Source organism: Lithobates pipiens, unplaced genomic scaffold (assembly GCF_037356315.1).
Source record: "Lithobates pipiens isolate NorthernLeopardFrog02 unplaced genomic scaffold, aLitPip1_a1.2 Scaffold_23, whole genome shotgun sequence".
In the NCBI taxonomy this organism is placed as follows: Eukaryota; Metazoa; Chordata; class Amphibia; order Anura; family Ranidae; genus Lithobates; species Lithobates pipiens.
In genome coordinates this window covers 209,861,776-209,878,197 of record NW_027507785.1, presented here as the reverse complement: position 1 = coordinate 209,878,197, position 16,422 = coordinate 209,861,776, and the positions used below count along the sequence as shown (strand labels likewise).

General features: G+C 36.9%; 1 protein-coding gene across 7 annotated transcripts in view; it reads right to left on the bottom strand.

The window, feature by feature from the left end:
- The window catches only part of COL11A1 (collagen type XI alpha 1 chain), a 260,086-nt gene that overhangs the window by 23,109 nt on the left and 220,555 nt on the right, over positions 1-16,422 (bottom strand). For all 7 annotated transcript variants that reach the window (XM_077452794.1, XM_077452798.1, XM_077452796.1 and 4 more), the window contains 7 exons: positions 16,028-16,081; positions 15,780-15,833; positions 15,646-15,699; positions 4,756-4,809; positions 3,294-3,401; positions 2,812-2,865; positions 1,352-1,405 (listed from right to left, as the gene is read on the bottom strand). In XM_077452794.1, the coding sequence (XP_077308920.1) occupies positions 1,352-1,405; positions 2,812-2,865; positions 3,294-3,401; positions 4,756-4,809; positions 15,646-15,699; positions 15,780-15,833; positions 16,028-16,081 (432 nt within the window). The remainder of the gene's footprint in view (positions 1-1,351; positions 1,406-2,811; positions 2,866-3,293; positions 3,402-4,755; positions 4,810-15,645; positions 15,700-15,779; positions 15,834-16,027; positions 16,082-16,422) is intronic.

Sequence of the window (16,422 nt, the reverse complement as noted above, 5' to 3'; positions counted from 1 at the left end):
GGGCGAACAAATGGTTCGACTGACCCATTTGTTTGGATGCTCACCGAATGACTGAACAACAAAAGTTATGATCAGGCCTAACTGTTCGCCCATCCCTACATAGAACTGTCTTTCTTGCATTATTTAAATGCTATAAAGCGAGGATTATCTGTATATGTGGTCACATTATTAAGGGCATTTTCACACTGTCGTTTTTGCGGCGCTTTTTGGCTGATAGTGGGGCACTTTTAAACCCCGCTAACAGCCAAAAAAGGGTTAAAAGTGCCGCTGCAGCTATGCTGCCCATTGATTTCAATGAGCAGGGGCGCGTTAGGAGCGATGTATACACCAATCCTACAGCGTCTCAAAGATGCTGCTTGCAGGACTTTTTTTTAGCATCCAGCCAGCGCACCACTCCAGTGTGAAAGCCCTCGGGCTTTCACACTAGAGTGAGAGGAGAGGCGCTTTGCAGGCACTTTGCAGGCACTATTTTTAACGATATAGCGTCTGTAAAGGGCCTCAGTGTGAAAACAGCCTTAGTGTAATTATATTATGCCATTGGTTTCTGAACTATTGAGAAAAAAGACCATGTAATTATTATACCAATGACTCCTTTTTTCCCACAAATATAGCTTTCTTTTGGTGGTATTTGATCACTCCTGTGGTTTTTATTTTTTGCTCTATAAACAAAAAAAGAGCGGCAAATTTGAAAAAAATGCATAATTTTTCTATAATAAATATCCCCCAAAAATATATAAAAAAATTATTTTTTTCCTCAGTTTAGGCTGATACGTATTCTTCTACATATTTTTGCTTTAAAAAAATTGCAATTAGCGATTTGCCCAAAAGTTATAGCGTTTACAAAATAGGGGATAGTTTTATGGCATTTTTGTTAATATTTCTGCTCCAATCACAGGGAGCAGAGATCAGTGACACTGTCACTAGGCAGAACCGGAAGATGCTTGTTTACATTAGCATCTTCCCGTTCTTCCTCCCTGTGAGGCGCTCGCAGGTATCCCTGCGGCGATTGAGTCCGCTGGACCCACGACCTGACTCCTGGAGTTTGCCATGGGTGCTCGCTGCCGGCGGGTGTGCGCCCGCTGCCCACCTTTTAAAGGGCAACATACAGGTGCATTATTCTGCCTGTATGAGCCCTTCTGCTGTCATATATCATCGTGAGATGGTCGGCAAGCAGTTAACATGTAGATATATATTTGAAGGGAAAAACTTTGTAGTGCAAAACATAAAATAATTTACAATCTTACACTCAAGAGCCCAAAGAAAAAACATTTTTCTGAGAAGAAAGATATAGCACTTCACAAAATAAAGGTAAGGCTTGGAAACAGGAACAGTTAACAAGAACAAAACTTACATGTTGACCTGGTTCACCATCTTCACCCTTGTCACCAGAAAGACCATCTGCACCCTTTAGATAATAAATGAAACATGTTAAAGAAGCATATATGGGCATAATGGTAAATGGACAGAATTTTGATTTACAGACTCTCCTCATTTAACGATTTACTCGTTTTATGACCACTCTGACTTACGACCAGCTTTTTTGAGCACTGTACATCATTGTATTGTACAGTACAGGATTTTTGTTGTTTATATTTTTGTGTTCTGTACTTATGCCAATTAAAACAACGTAATTGGAGTTGGAGTTTTGTGTTTAGACCTTTTTTTCAGAATACAGTACAGTACAGTAGTTAAGAATGCTTAAAATATTGATTGTTTGTGGCTCCTCATTTAACAACCCAGTCAGTGGAACGGAACCTGGTCATTAAGTGAGGAGAGCCTGTATTTGTCTACTTTTTGTTACCAAGTCTGCAAAAAAAAGGAACAAACACGTTCAAAAATGTATTTTTTTTTTTTGTGAAATGATGGACAGTAACCAGTGGAATTTGGAAAGATGTTTTCTTCAGTTTAGTGATGTAAGAATAATGTAGGACTGTGATTAATTGGCTGCTATGGGTTAGTCTACTTGGCACATTGCTTTTTGCCTTATCAAATAAGGTCCATTGTGTATGTGTAACTTACACCTTTATAAATTAGCTTGCGGTAAATACATTTTTTTTACATAGTGTAGTGAAATTATATGTATTACACTTTATATTAAGAGATGACTGAATTTGTAAAAATTTGTTATGCCAACAGTATGCTGAGTCTGGCCATATGATCCATTTTGCAATCCATGTCCAAGATATTTTTAAAGTTAATTTAATCAAGTAAATGTACAATGATACATTTAAGTTTTCACTAATTACTAACCAACAGGTGACACTATGTGAGGGATTTTTTTTTATGGCTCTTATGCTAAGATTAAGCCTCGCTTTGTTTGGATAGGCTTGGATGGACTTGGAAAGAGAAAATCCTCCCTCCCACCTCCAAACAAAAGTCAAATTTTTATTGCTATCCATGACTCTGTTGGAGAAATTTCAACTCACTTCCTTTCTCCATTACAGTGGAAATGAAATGAGCAGAATCTCCATTTTAGTAATACACAATAACCAGCATAGAGATACATTCAAAAGTACACTAAAAGGTAGCATATTGTCAATAAAAGACAGCTAGTGTTCTTGAACTATAGGTCTCTTGTGCATGCTCATTATTCATTTATGTGTATATGTGTGATATACAGGCGTTCTAATGTGAGTCAAAGCTATAAATATGCACCAAAGCACTAGGCTTGTACTAATATAATTATATGTCAGTTATAAACTGTTTAGTGAAATATTTGGCATGATTTCACATCAGTTATAAAATATGTTTAGAATCTAAGTAATTAAAAATGTCTAAAATACATTTTTGGTACACAATCAAATTACTTACACTTGGGCCAGGCTCTCCAGGAGGACCAGGATCTCCAGGGAATCCAACAGGACCCTTTTATGTGGAATAAAAAGAAGACATTAGGCATGTTACATCTAATATTATATCTAATAAGAGAAAACAAAAAAGTTAAAAAGAATATATATTGCTTGTATACATATTTGTCATTATTTATTATGGTTAAAACTAGGAAATACTTTTTTTCTAATATGTTTTCTTAAGTTAAAATAACTATTGCATATAAATGGCTTACATTTAACTATCCAGCCAGAGCTCTAGTCCTCTTTTTAGACAGATAGCTATTTCAGTTTTCAGATTTGCTAAACTAAACATGTTGTTTACTGAACTCAACAACTTAAGCTCAATACACATACAGTAATGACTACTTATCCCTTCACACATGTCCTAATCAGAGGTGTCATTGAGACAAGTCCTGCTTAAAATGTTATTTCTTTAAAAAATCCTTCAAATGCTTTTCTTACAGGATTTCCTTTAGGACCATCATCTCCTGGTGGGCCTTTAGGACCAGCTGGTCCAGCTGATCCGGGTGGTCCAGCTTCTCCTTTCTCTCCTCTTTCACCTTTAGGTCCCTACAAAAGATTTACATATACAGGTTATAGATGATATGGTGTTAGAATAAGCCCTCTGAAGCCAAAAGAAGATTCCGTATTTTAACAATTATCATAAAGGAACTAAAACATCATTACCTCTATTGTTATTATTATGAAAAATCTAAAGCTTTAAAAGACTTGTACAGTTTTATTTAACAAATCTATGTCATCCCTCAAATCCCCAGGCAAATTTCTCTTTCACTCTGCTCTCCTGCTTGCAAAGCAGTTCTTAAGATGTCAGGCAGAGAAGTTAAATAGCCAATATGCTTAAGTAAAGGCAGACAAGATCACACAATATCAGTAAATTAGCTAGTTACATTAAGAAGAATGAATTTTACTTCTGGTGTTATAACAAGGTGAGGTTTTTAATTACTGATATGATTCCAACACTAAAATGAATTCTTCAGTGGTAGAGCAGGAGGTAAAAATAATTGGGCTTTATAGCAAATTTTTTAGTCCTGTTAATTATCACAAATGACAAAACCAATGTCTGCTGCATAGATATGTGCCCCTTCAAATATACACGTAACACCACCATAAACTAATTAAATAACTACAGTTCTGGTAAAAATACCAGGTGTATACAAACATATACACAAATCTGAGGAAGCACATTATATCTCCCTGTTCTACACACCTATCCCATATGTTATACTTGTAACTTCTTTAATAATAATTATAAGTTATTCAGTCAAACTGAGACAACTTTAATAATGTCCTCCGATGGTTTACGAATTTGAGGTCCCACATGTTCTTCCTCACATTGCATCTGAATACTTCAGGAAATTTATTTTGTCCCTTAAAAAAATATGTTGCATGTTGCAAATATTGCAAATAATATATTTATTAAAGTGGTTTATAGAGTTAAGTAAGTGTATCCCTTTGTAGACATAGCAAGGCCCTTTAGGAGTTATTGCACTTAATTCACTCAATTCGCCCACTGTTTAATTTAATTTATTTAGTTTAGTGGTAACAAAACTGCTACATGTTCTATGTCACTCCACTAAGTATTCAGTAGTTAAAACTTTGCCTTCAGATTGTCATAGTACTGTTTACGCATGCATGCGTAAGGTCATCTTTGCACAGATAGTTCTGCTGAAAAGTGGAGTTGCTCTTTAAATTGTAGGAATCTTGGATGTGAAAATCCATTTATACAATTACTTCTGTTTTTAAAAAAAAGTCAGAGAATTATATTGTTTCTAGCTGTGAAAAATAAACTGACTTTTCCAATCAAATACATATTTGGACAGCAACAAAAGAGTACTACACAGTACTATAATATTAAGTTAAAATAAATGTAAATACAGAGAAGTGAGTATTCTTTAGGACTTACTGAAACACCGGCTTCTCCAGGGGGTCCTGGGTTTCCAGCTTCTCCTGGTTCACCCTAAAATAACAGCAAAATGAAATAAATTATTATGTTGCACTATAACACATACACTAAAAATATTGCCAGAATTTATGATTCACTTTGTTTCAATGTTCAAAAATTTATAAAAAAAGGAAAAAAATAATCATAAACACAATATGCAACATAAATCCCATTCATAGTGCTTAGTTTTATATTTTAAACAATATGCTAATAATGCCCATTCAACAATAAATATATTCTTCCCATTACTTTTTCAGAGTTTATTAAGCAAACAGTGTTTCAACACTCTTCCAAATTGCCCTGGCTTTGTGGTCATTATGGTATACATTAATCTTTTTAAGATTTAGAAAACATAGCTTTATTTAAATATATGTAAAATGAGAAAATATGCTTTTTAGGAGCAAACATTAAGATACTACTCTGTGAGGAGATTTAGATTTGAAAGCGGAAGCACACAAAAAGCCTCTTGCCCTTATTTTTCCAGATCACTGGACTGATAAATATAACCAAAGACAACAACCTAGCATTGAAATGCTTCTCATTTTGTACAGTCCAGGCTAAGAATTTAGAGATAACCCTGTGGCCTATCTATAGAATTGTTTAATAAACAGACAACACAAACATAAAAATGCAAATACATAATATGTAGTAATAAATATATAAAAACACATATATCTTAGATTTGCTAACATTATGGGAACACCTAGATGTATTTCTCTGCGTCTTCTTAATTCAAGATTTGTGCATAATTCTGCTTGATTTGACAATTATTGGACATAGCATGGAGCAATAGAGAGCCTTATTGGTAACAGAAGAGATCTATCGCAGACATCTAAATGATGAATCACATCAGCCATTGGTATATAAAATGAAATCGAAATCAATGTATATCTGTCACTTTTAGTGTGCAGATCAGTACAATTATAGATAAAAATTAAAGCAGAACTCCAGACAGAACACTTTTTAACTTATCCATTGGGTAAAACATAGTTACCACTGTCTGGACTGCTGCTCTAAAGAGTACAATGCATACTTTCACACAGGACAGATAGTACACACATGGCTGTACTGTTAGCCCACTGCTGCTGTGAAAGCTGCAGCTCACTCTATTGTCCTATCACAGAACATTTAAAACCATCAGCACTCTGGGTGGATAAATGACACCAGAGAAAGCTGCAGCTCTAACAGCAGAAGCAGGCTAGAAGAACAGAAACACTTGTGCTATCTGGTCTGATTGAAAGTATACATTTTACTCTTTAGAGCAGCGATCCAGACCTGGGCTAAATATTAATAGTGGTAAGTCTTTTTACACAGCAGATATGTTTAAAATCACTCTACCCAGAGTTCTGCTTTACGGCTAAGGCTCCAAATACTACCCTTCATGTTTTTGTTGTACTACTTATTAATGGTTTTCAGTAATCAGAGTTTGTGCTTGAGAAACAGTTTTTGTTTTAATCAGCACAAGGGACAGTACTTACATTTAATAAGAAATGTTCCCTTGTGCTGTTGCCGGCTGTCCAAGTTGAAATCCAAAGTCCTCTGTGTCCTCCCTTACCCCCGCCCCCCAGACCTTTTATTCTTCTGCACATACTCCATTCATAAAGCCCATTTTATTCATGGAGGCTATAGTATAGCTTCTATGAATGAAGGTGGGCAGAAGGGGTGGGTATAGTCGGCCCGCTTAACAAATGCCTGTGACAGGTCCAGTGTTCATAGTAACCTCAAAGCGCTGGAGGTTAGAGCTACAATGGTATGCGGTGGTGGGGTGAGGCAAAGAGCACTTCAGATTTTGACTAGGACAGCTGACACCAGCACAAGGAACATGTCTCATTAAATGTAGGCTCCATCCCTGTTCTAATTTTTTAATAAAAATATACAATTTTCTGCACCGTAAGTTTCCAAGGGCAAGACTTTTCTGTGCACTAAGATCTTTGACTGCTGACAAGGGTTCTACTTTGAAAGAGTAACTTTTGACCTCATGCATTTTTGTAAGTAAGGAGCGCAAATAAAAATTGCCATAAAGTGTGAAGCAATGCAGACAAGTACATCACCCTGGACACAGTCAGTGTTATATGACTAAAATCTCTATTTAAATTCAGAGAAGAACTATTATTTTCTGCCGAGCGAGTGGAAAGATGAATTATTGCTGCAGTGAAGGTTGAATGAATGGGGATCAATTTGCTGTTTGTTAGTGCTTTGTGAATAGCCAAATTCTTATTTGACGAATATTATCTATAGCTGTATGATAAAACCGGACTGGTAGAAAAAAAATTAGAGTTTCACTTTACGTAAACAACAAAATATTTCTTATAAGTGATGCAAGTTTTTCACAGCCCAGTGTATAGAACTGAAACATCTTAAACATGCAGTATTCATTGGAATGGAAACAGTGATGTATAGTCTATATAAATATGGAAATAATACAATTTCTTCACAGGTGCCAAAAAGACCTTGAATATATCAGCCAAGTGTACAGAAAATGAATAAAGTCAAGCATTTTTTGGAACCTCTGCAAGCCTTCTAAGAACTTTCCTATTCACGTGAAACATTTTCTGGTGATAATTAATACTGGAAAATATAACACTAGATTTTCAGAATGCAGGGTTAATCAAGATAAGTACCAACACCAGAAGATAGTATTACTCAAATTAGGCAAAACAGTTTTATTGCTCCAACACAAAGAACCAATACTTAGATTCCTGATGTAATGTTATAACTACTCTAAATGCCTTAACACAATTTATAGATGCAGTAACTTCTCTAAATGCATTTAACACAATTGTAAAGCTAAGTTTTCAACTTTTGTAAACATGTCCATTTAAAAAATACGTTTACCTAAAATGAATGATTTTGTTCTTGTTCTTATGCTTATCTAGTATCAGATGTGTAATCTGAATAACAGGCCTAACATTTTGCCAAAGTGAAATCATAATTGAGTTTCTAGAGAGAATAGCGGGGTATAGTTACCTGTATGGGTCATATTTTAACATCCAGATTTGTTACAACTATCCCCTTGCTGATTTTAGTTGTGAAAATTATGCACTGCCCCATTGAATACAGGGGAATCCCTATAAAACTTACAGGTTGAAGTCAGATTTTGTCAAACTACATTTTAGTACACATTGGAGAATGCTTATTGTTGTACCTCCTTCCCAAACTGGTACAGGAATGCTCCCATGCTGTGCTCATGTAACAAGTGTTTGACCTATTGACATTATCATGTTCAATGCAGATGCATACTTTTATTAGTAAAATTCTTAAGATAAATTATTGTTAAAATAAATCATGCTGGTACTAAGAGTCAACAGAAAGCCAGTCCCAACAGCATTTGATGTGGATTAAAGCTGTAGGGTTCATCTGTTCTCCTAAGGCCCTCTAAGCCTTAGGGGCTTGTGCACAGGGGTCCCCTGTTGCTTTTCAAGACCTGTACAGTTTTGCCAATTGGGGTTTTGAGACTAAGGACTTGTATGAGAACTTCATTGTCAGTGTCATTGTCATTGTCCACATTGACACTGCAACCTTCAATTATCTAAGAGAACATCGGAATGCAGCCAAGCATTGGATCCTATTTAATGAGTGCTGCTTCACATGTATTTACACTTATAACCTTACAACAGCTAAAGAACTAAAAGCCGCCAGTCTCTGCTCTTGCAGATAATAGCATAACATCAGTAGCTACTTTTCTGCAAGTTGAAACAATGAAGGCAAAAAAAAAATTATAGCTGTTATCAGAAAATGTGCTTGACCCTTTCACTAGTTAAATAATTCTTCTTTTTCCCTGAAACAATAAAAGAAGCCATAAGGAAGCTATATTTTTCACCCGCAGTGAGATTTTGGGAAAACATGTGACCTATATAACCTCTGACATCGATCTACACATCCTATGAATTCACAAAAAGCATTGACAAACACTTTTGAAATAACTCAATTATGTAGTGAATTTGATTTTGAATCAATCTTTATATCTTCATTCAGTTGTGTGTTCACTTACATACAGTGATGTCAATTCTATCATTAGTGATAGCAGCAGTTTGTCTACAACATGTTTGGTTTTCTAACTGTAGCAAATGGCTGTAACCCCTGAGGCCTAACTTGCAGCTCAGAGGGCTGCATGTGGCACTTTGGCACTTACTGTGCAACCCTTAGGGATCCTGAAAACAGTAGTTTATGTTTTCCTTACCAAAGTGCTTACTTGGGCCATTTTTTTTTTCTCTTGTAAAATAGAACTTGCTAAAAATAGATGTATCAAATGTGGCAAAAGTAATTTTAAGGGTGCTATAATGCTATAACGAGCACTAATATGAAAGCATTCACTTGTAGCAGTCTCATATGACATGTCTCAAGTCCATGATTGTCCCCTGAGACATGTGCCCAGTCAACAACAGCATTTATAATATGTCCCCAGTTTCTCAATATCTCCTGTTGCATGTCTGGAGTGTTTGACAGCTATCTGTAGCATTAAATGCACTGACTATTATGTGCGGCCCTTTGGTGATGTCAGGGATGGTACATGAGGACCTTTATATTAAGTGAGTTGACCATCATTGTAGGGCTGCAACCTAAAGGAGATCCCAAAAGTTCTGGACTTATTAACTGCCTGCCGACCGATTCACGCCGATATACGTCGGCAGAAGGGCTTGTACAGGCAAACGAATGTACCTGTACGTTGCCCTTTAAGAGGTGGCCTGCGGGTGTGCATGCACCTGCGGCAAGCTCCGTGAGTTGGGTCTCGGGTCCTGCGGACTCGATGTCCATGGGGATACCCACGATCGTCTCGCAGAGAAGAAGAACAGGGAGATGCTAATGTAAACAAGCATCTCCCCGTTCTACCTAGTGACAGTGTCACTGATCTCTGCTCCCTGAGATCAGGAGCAGAGATCATTGATGTGTCACACATAGCCACGCCCCCCACAGTTAGAATCACTCCCCAGGACATACTTAAGCCATACACAGGAATCATTGCATTTGTATAGCACTGATTGCTGTATAAATGACAATGGTCCCAAAAATGTGTCAAAAATGTCCGATGTGTCCGCCATAATGTCGCAGTCACAATAAAAATCGTTGATCGCCACCATTACTAGTAAAAAAAAAAATTAATAAAAATGGCATAAAACTATCCCTTATATTGTAAACGCTATAACTTTTGCGCAAACTAATCAATAAAGGCTTATTGCGATTTTTTTAACCAAAAATATATAGAAGAATATGTATCGGTGTAAACTGAAGAAAAAAAAAAGTTTTTTATATATATTTTGGGGGATATTTATTATAGCAAAATGTAAAAAAAGAATGTTTTTTTTTCAAAATTGTCGCTCTTTTTTTGTTTATAGCGCAAAAAATAAAAACCGCAGAGGTGATCAAATACCACCAAAAGAAAGCTCTATTTGTGGAAAAAAAAAGGACGCCAATTTTGGTTGGGAGCCATGTCTTATGACCACGCAATTGTCAGTTAGAGCTTTGCAGTGCCGAATAGCAAAAAGTGCTCTGGTCTTTGGCCACCAAAATGGTCCGGGCCTTAAAGAGGAAGTAAATCCTGATGGGTTTACTTCCTCTTTCATTCCCGGTAAAGCATAATGGACTACTATGCATCACATAGTAGTCCATTATGTGTCACTTACCTGACACAGGAGCCAGCGAAGTCACCGCTGTCCCCTGTATTCCGGCACATGATTACGTCACTCCCGCGCATGCGCACGGGAGCCGCCACGCGCGGCATATTCACCGTTGACGTTGCCACGCTCAGTGCGCCTGCTCGCCGCAGCGGTGCCTGTCTTTCGGTAAATATCTCCTAAACCGTGTAGGTTTAGGAGATATTTCTTGGACCTACAGGTAAGCCTTAATCTAGGCTTTCCTGTAGGTCAAAGTGTGTTGTAAGGGTTTACAACCACTTTAAGTGGTTAAAGTGTTAGTAAACGTCTTTGTTTATGTTTTACCCACAGGTAAGCCTATAATAAGGCTTACCTGTAGGTACTGTGAATATCTCCTAAATGTACACCATTTAGGAGATACTTACTTGTATAGCACCCGGGAACAACATCACCAGCATATGCACAGGAGTGACATAATCGCAGCTCGGCCATTCATACGCCTGTAGCCCTTGAACCTGGAAGGAAGACTGGGTGGCAATGCACCTCTGGAGGGATTCATTTCACAGGTAGGTCTCATAATGTGCTAAAGAAGAAATAGCCGCACTCTGTACTCGATCAAAATTATTTTATTCAGAACATCCTAAAATGTTGACAGAAAGCTAGTATATGCATTTCACGCACTCCAATTGTGCTTAATCATTACCTGGTTACCTCAAGTACAGAGTGCAGCCATTTCTTCTTTTGATTATATGCGGAGGCGAGTCGAGGCGGGCACCTGTCCAGATCATCAGGCTTTCAAAACCTTACCTGGAGCAAGGAGTCTTCTTGTTTGGATCTCATAATGTGCTAGTTTGCGCTGCACACTAGCACATTTTGACACGCTTTGCAGGGGGAAAGTTTTTTTTTTTATTATTCACACTTTGTTACCACTTAAAAAAAAAACCTTTGCTTAAAAATGACCAATGAATTGTATTGAACTGTGGGGAAGTATAAAAGTTATATGTATTTTGTGGGCTAATCTAACAGTTTGCATGTAGTAGACCATATAAAAACATTACTTTTATGCTTAACCCAATTTCCTTTAGGACTGGTTATTTTCATGATTTTGTATAGATTGTCATTAAATACTAGTTATTTTTTACTGTACTCAGGGACCAATGTTTTAAAAAAATCTTTTCTAATGACTTCCTCATGTCATCTTTCACTTCAATATCCAATTGTATTATTTGTATGGGTTAATTTATTTGCATGTTTGCAATAATCAGGGTCGTCCCTACTTACAGTAAACCAAAAGATAATACTACTTTGGTGTTTATTTAGCAAATTCTAAATTTGAAACCTGATAACAGTTTTGTTCAATAATTTTGATGTTAGCAGTCACTTCACTGACAACAAAATGATGGCCAATAACTGCTTAGTAAAGGGTTAAAACTGAATTTATGTAAAAATATTGTAAAGCAATATAACAGTATGTTTTTGAAATGCAAAATACTTCTCATCATTCATTCCGGTAACATAACTCTTCACCACTGTCTTAATTTCTCAATATCCTTGATTTGCTGCTCAATAGCTGACGTGAACAAGTATTGTAATGCTGCTGAGATTAGGAAATCAGCATAGAAAATGTAAAAATAAAGATTTCATCACAAGTTTCGATTTTAGCCAGCACAAAAACAATCCATACAAATATCTCCACTTAGAGATGATAAACCTGTAGAGCATCTGTGTGATAGGACTGTGCGTCTCCCTAGGAATACCAGACTGCATTTGTCTGATTTAAGATGACAGCTATTATTGTACAATAAGTCTGTATGCAAACACTGCAGGCAGAAACCTTTGAATGTATGGGAACTCGAGAGAGATGAGTAAGGCACAAGAGACACAATGTTCCCATAATATAAGGAATGCACAGAAAAAAATATATTTCTCTTCTAATGTAGACCTATAATACGCCTAATGTCTGCCTAAAATGTTTTGTTTTCTTATATTTGTGCAGTGATAATGGAGCTAAAACTACAGACTAGCCCAATTATACTGGACTTTATTCTGGTAATTTGGCAGAGCATACTTCAATTTGTACTGTCAAATAACAAAGCAGGACTATATCACGTTGTAAACAGTACATATGCTATCATGGATAGTGCTGGTTCCACTTCCCAACCTTTAATCACTTGACCTCCGGAAGATTTACCCCCTTTCATGACCAGGCCATTTTTTGTTCGATACGGCACTACGTTAATTGACAATGGAGCAGTCGTGCGACGCTGTACCCAAATAAAATGTATGTATTTTTTCCTACAAATATAGCTTTCTTTTGGTGGTAATTGATCACCTCTGCACTTTTTATTTTTTGCAACAAAAAAAAGACTGACAATTTTGAAAAAAAAATATATTTTTAACTTTTTCTATAAAACCTAATAAAAAAAAGTAAAAAATCAAATGTATTCATAAATGTAGGTCAATATGTATTCTGCTACATATTTTTGGTAATAAAAGTCCCAATTAGCATATATATTGATTGGTTTGCCCAAAAGTTATATTGTCTACAAACTATGAGATATTTTTATTTACTTATTTACTTATTTATTTTACTAGTAATGGAGGTGATCAGCTAATTATAGAGCGACTGCGATATTGCAGCAGGCATTCAGACACTAACTGACACTTTTGACAATTTTTGGGGACCAGCAACACTATTACAGTAATCAGTGCTACAACATATACTTTGTCATGTACCTAGTAAGTGTTTTTTTTTCTATGTGGGAGGTGCTTTAACTAGGAGAAGGCATGGATCCATGCTGACAGAATGGCAATCTGCCTTGTTTATGTAGGCAGACCCCCATACTGTAGCTGATCCAGCGCAGAGGTGCCGCCATGTAGCAGTAAATCTGCTTTGTGGTTTACCCAATTTTGCATTTTTAAACTGTAGCCCAGCAATGGGCCTAATCCTCCTAAGCCCTTTTGCCTCCTTGTCAGAGGAATTTAAAGCAGAGGGAAGTTACATCACCAAAAAAAAAAAAGATAAAGGTTGAGAAAGGGAGGTGCTACATTGATCTGTGTAGCCCCATGCACTGTCACATTTGCAGAAGGGGAATGTCCTGATGTACACAGACAATGTTTGGTCAGACATGGCAATAAATCTTAAAGAATACAGTAACTGTACTTTTAGTATAGATATGCCTAAAATGTTGTCTGGCACTTAAATTGTCTATGATACATGTATATGGAAGTCTTTACTCAGTAAGAAGATCTATTATTGAGTCTCATTCTAACTTTGCTGATATTGGAAACAGAGTTAAATTCCAAATAATTAATTTGCTAAATTCAACTGGCAGACAATAAAGCAAATTGGTAGACTAAAAGAGAGTATTATAGGTCACTAAAACACCTTTGAAACAAAATGATTAATTTAATATTGATTGGACCCTGGGAAAAAATTTTCTTGGGGCCCCCCCATGCAATTTCTACCTGCTCTGAGACATACAATAGCAGCTAGACTTAAAATCAGTTTACTGTATCAGATCAGGCAGCAATTGTGATTGGTTGCCAGTGGTTACAGCATATCATTACTGCTTAATGACTGGTTGCTAGAGGTTACAGAACACATATTGCGGCTCACTGATTAGTTGCTAGAGATTACAGAAAATGATTTTTGCTTGTTAATTGGTTGCTAGAAATTACTGTATAGTAATACTGCTCACTGATTGGTTGCTATAGGTTACAGTACATCATCTCCTCACTGTAGGGGAGCATGATACACATATGAATGCCACCTTTATTTACATATCAATGCCCCCGTCCGCAGCTATTTATTAGTAATGCTGCCGCTATTTACATATTAATGTTGGTTATTTACATGTAAACATAGGGCCTGCAGATGAGTCATCTGTACACAACAATAGGGCAGAGCTGGGCAGTACTTCACACTGAGATATCGGGACACAGCACGGGACAAAAACTTCAAGGGACCAGGGAATTTAAACTGGGATAGTTGGCAAGTATGAGGCAGCTGCTTTGGGCCCCACAACAATGACAGGGCCCAGGCATCTGCCCCTTTTGCCCTGCCTCAAAGAGGGCCCTGTAGTAGACTATAGCATTTTATACATTAAAATTTCCAGTATGAAGTCTGTCCTTGAATAAAAACAATGTTTTATTCGGATATTGGGACCCCTTGCTGTTGCCATGGTCTACTTCTTCCGGTGCTGGACCCATTCTAGGGCCCCACTCTCAGCGAGCTACAGTCGACTGGATTCTACTATGTCTAGTTCTGGCCCGTCGCCTCATACTCCGTTATTGGCTATCGCCTCCTGGCCCTCCAGCCTCCCAACTCCACAAGGATCTTCTATCCCTCTTGTACAAAGAGAGGCTCATGACTGACTTCTCCCATGTCAACCAAAAAGCGGCCTTCCTCGCTAGGTGGCGGTTGTTCATAACCTCAACCATGTCACTACCTGATCAACGTGCATTGGATCAACTTTCCTTTACGTACAACGAATCGTTTCACTTCTAATACTACTCTATGACTTACTACATAGCCCAGATCGCCATGGAGCCCTTCCCCCCCAGGTTTCTTCTATGTGGTCATTACTTATGAACCCCCCCTTACAATGTTTCTGTGTTTTTAATCTGCTTCCTCTTCCCCCCTCTTCCCCCCCCATTCTCTTACCCTCCCCTTGTCCTTCCCTACCCCCCCTCCTCCCCTTCTCCCCCCTCCCTCCTTCATTACCTTGATTTATAAGTTTGTAATCAGGCACTTGATCCTTTGGGAGCCGGTTTTAGCGTCTGCTCTGATTAGGGTTCAAAACAGTCCCCGATCCATCCAGTTCTGTCCCTACTGCCCTAGGCTACTATGGTATTACTGTTTTTTGAACGTTTCTGTGTCTCACGGTTTCTCCCTGCCCCAGGGTTTGACCTGGATTTGTATATTTTATCTTTTCATTACTGAATGTGCCTTTACATGAGCCTCTGTATTTTTTCTTATTTTTATGAATAAAAATTATTAAAAAAAACAAAACAAACAAAAAAAACAATGTTTCACCAATTCTAATTTTACCACATAGCAATATAACCAGTATCCGGTAAGCGAAAATACTGTATGTTTTATATGTTTTTCTATTTAGTCTTGTAAATCATATCCACCCAATAGTAAGTCAAACAAAACCAACAAAATGTAACTTAATTTGCCTTGGTACCAAATTGCTAATCAAATCAGAGAGTTTTAAGTGTCAGGATAGGAAAATGTACCCAGATCATTACCTACCTTCTCACCAACTGCTCCAAGAGAACCAATTGACCCGGGGGGACCTTGTGGACCCTACAAGAAGAATCAAAATATGATTTTCTGATACAGAATGGACATAGAATTTGTAAACATACAATACTCAATATACTTACATCTGCACCATTAGGACCTTGAGGACCTCTTGGACCAGGGGGGCCAGGTGGACCCTGTTTAGAAAAAAAAAATACTTAATTTGTTGTATACGTAATATATTTAACAATAGAAACTCACTGTAAATTGATTACTGAATTGTATTTTCTGAACCAGTACCAACCATGTGTAAATAAAGCTGGATGGTAAAGACAAGAGAATCAAGTGCAAAGTTAATTAACATGTAAATGTTCTGCAGTAGCATACTTACCATAGGTCCAACATCACCATTTTCTCCCTTTTCACCTGGAGGTCCAGGAAGACCCTGAAAAATGTAAAAATATAAGTTAGGTTTTTATTTGACATGATCAAGAAGTTTATAAAAATTTGTAAGCGTCATGGTTTGTAAAAAAAAATTCTTAAGCGTCACGGTTTGTGGGGCACTCCTGGAGACATCTGAAGGTGTTTACACAATTCCTGCCCTTTAAGCAGAAGGTTATTTTACTTTAGTTTTTTTAGTCATTATTCACTTATCCTGACAAGTAGACTACAATACTGCAATACAATACCATATATATATATATATATATATATATATATATATATATATATATATATATATATATATATATATATATCATTTTTTTCGACTTTCTTGTTAGGATA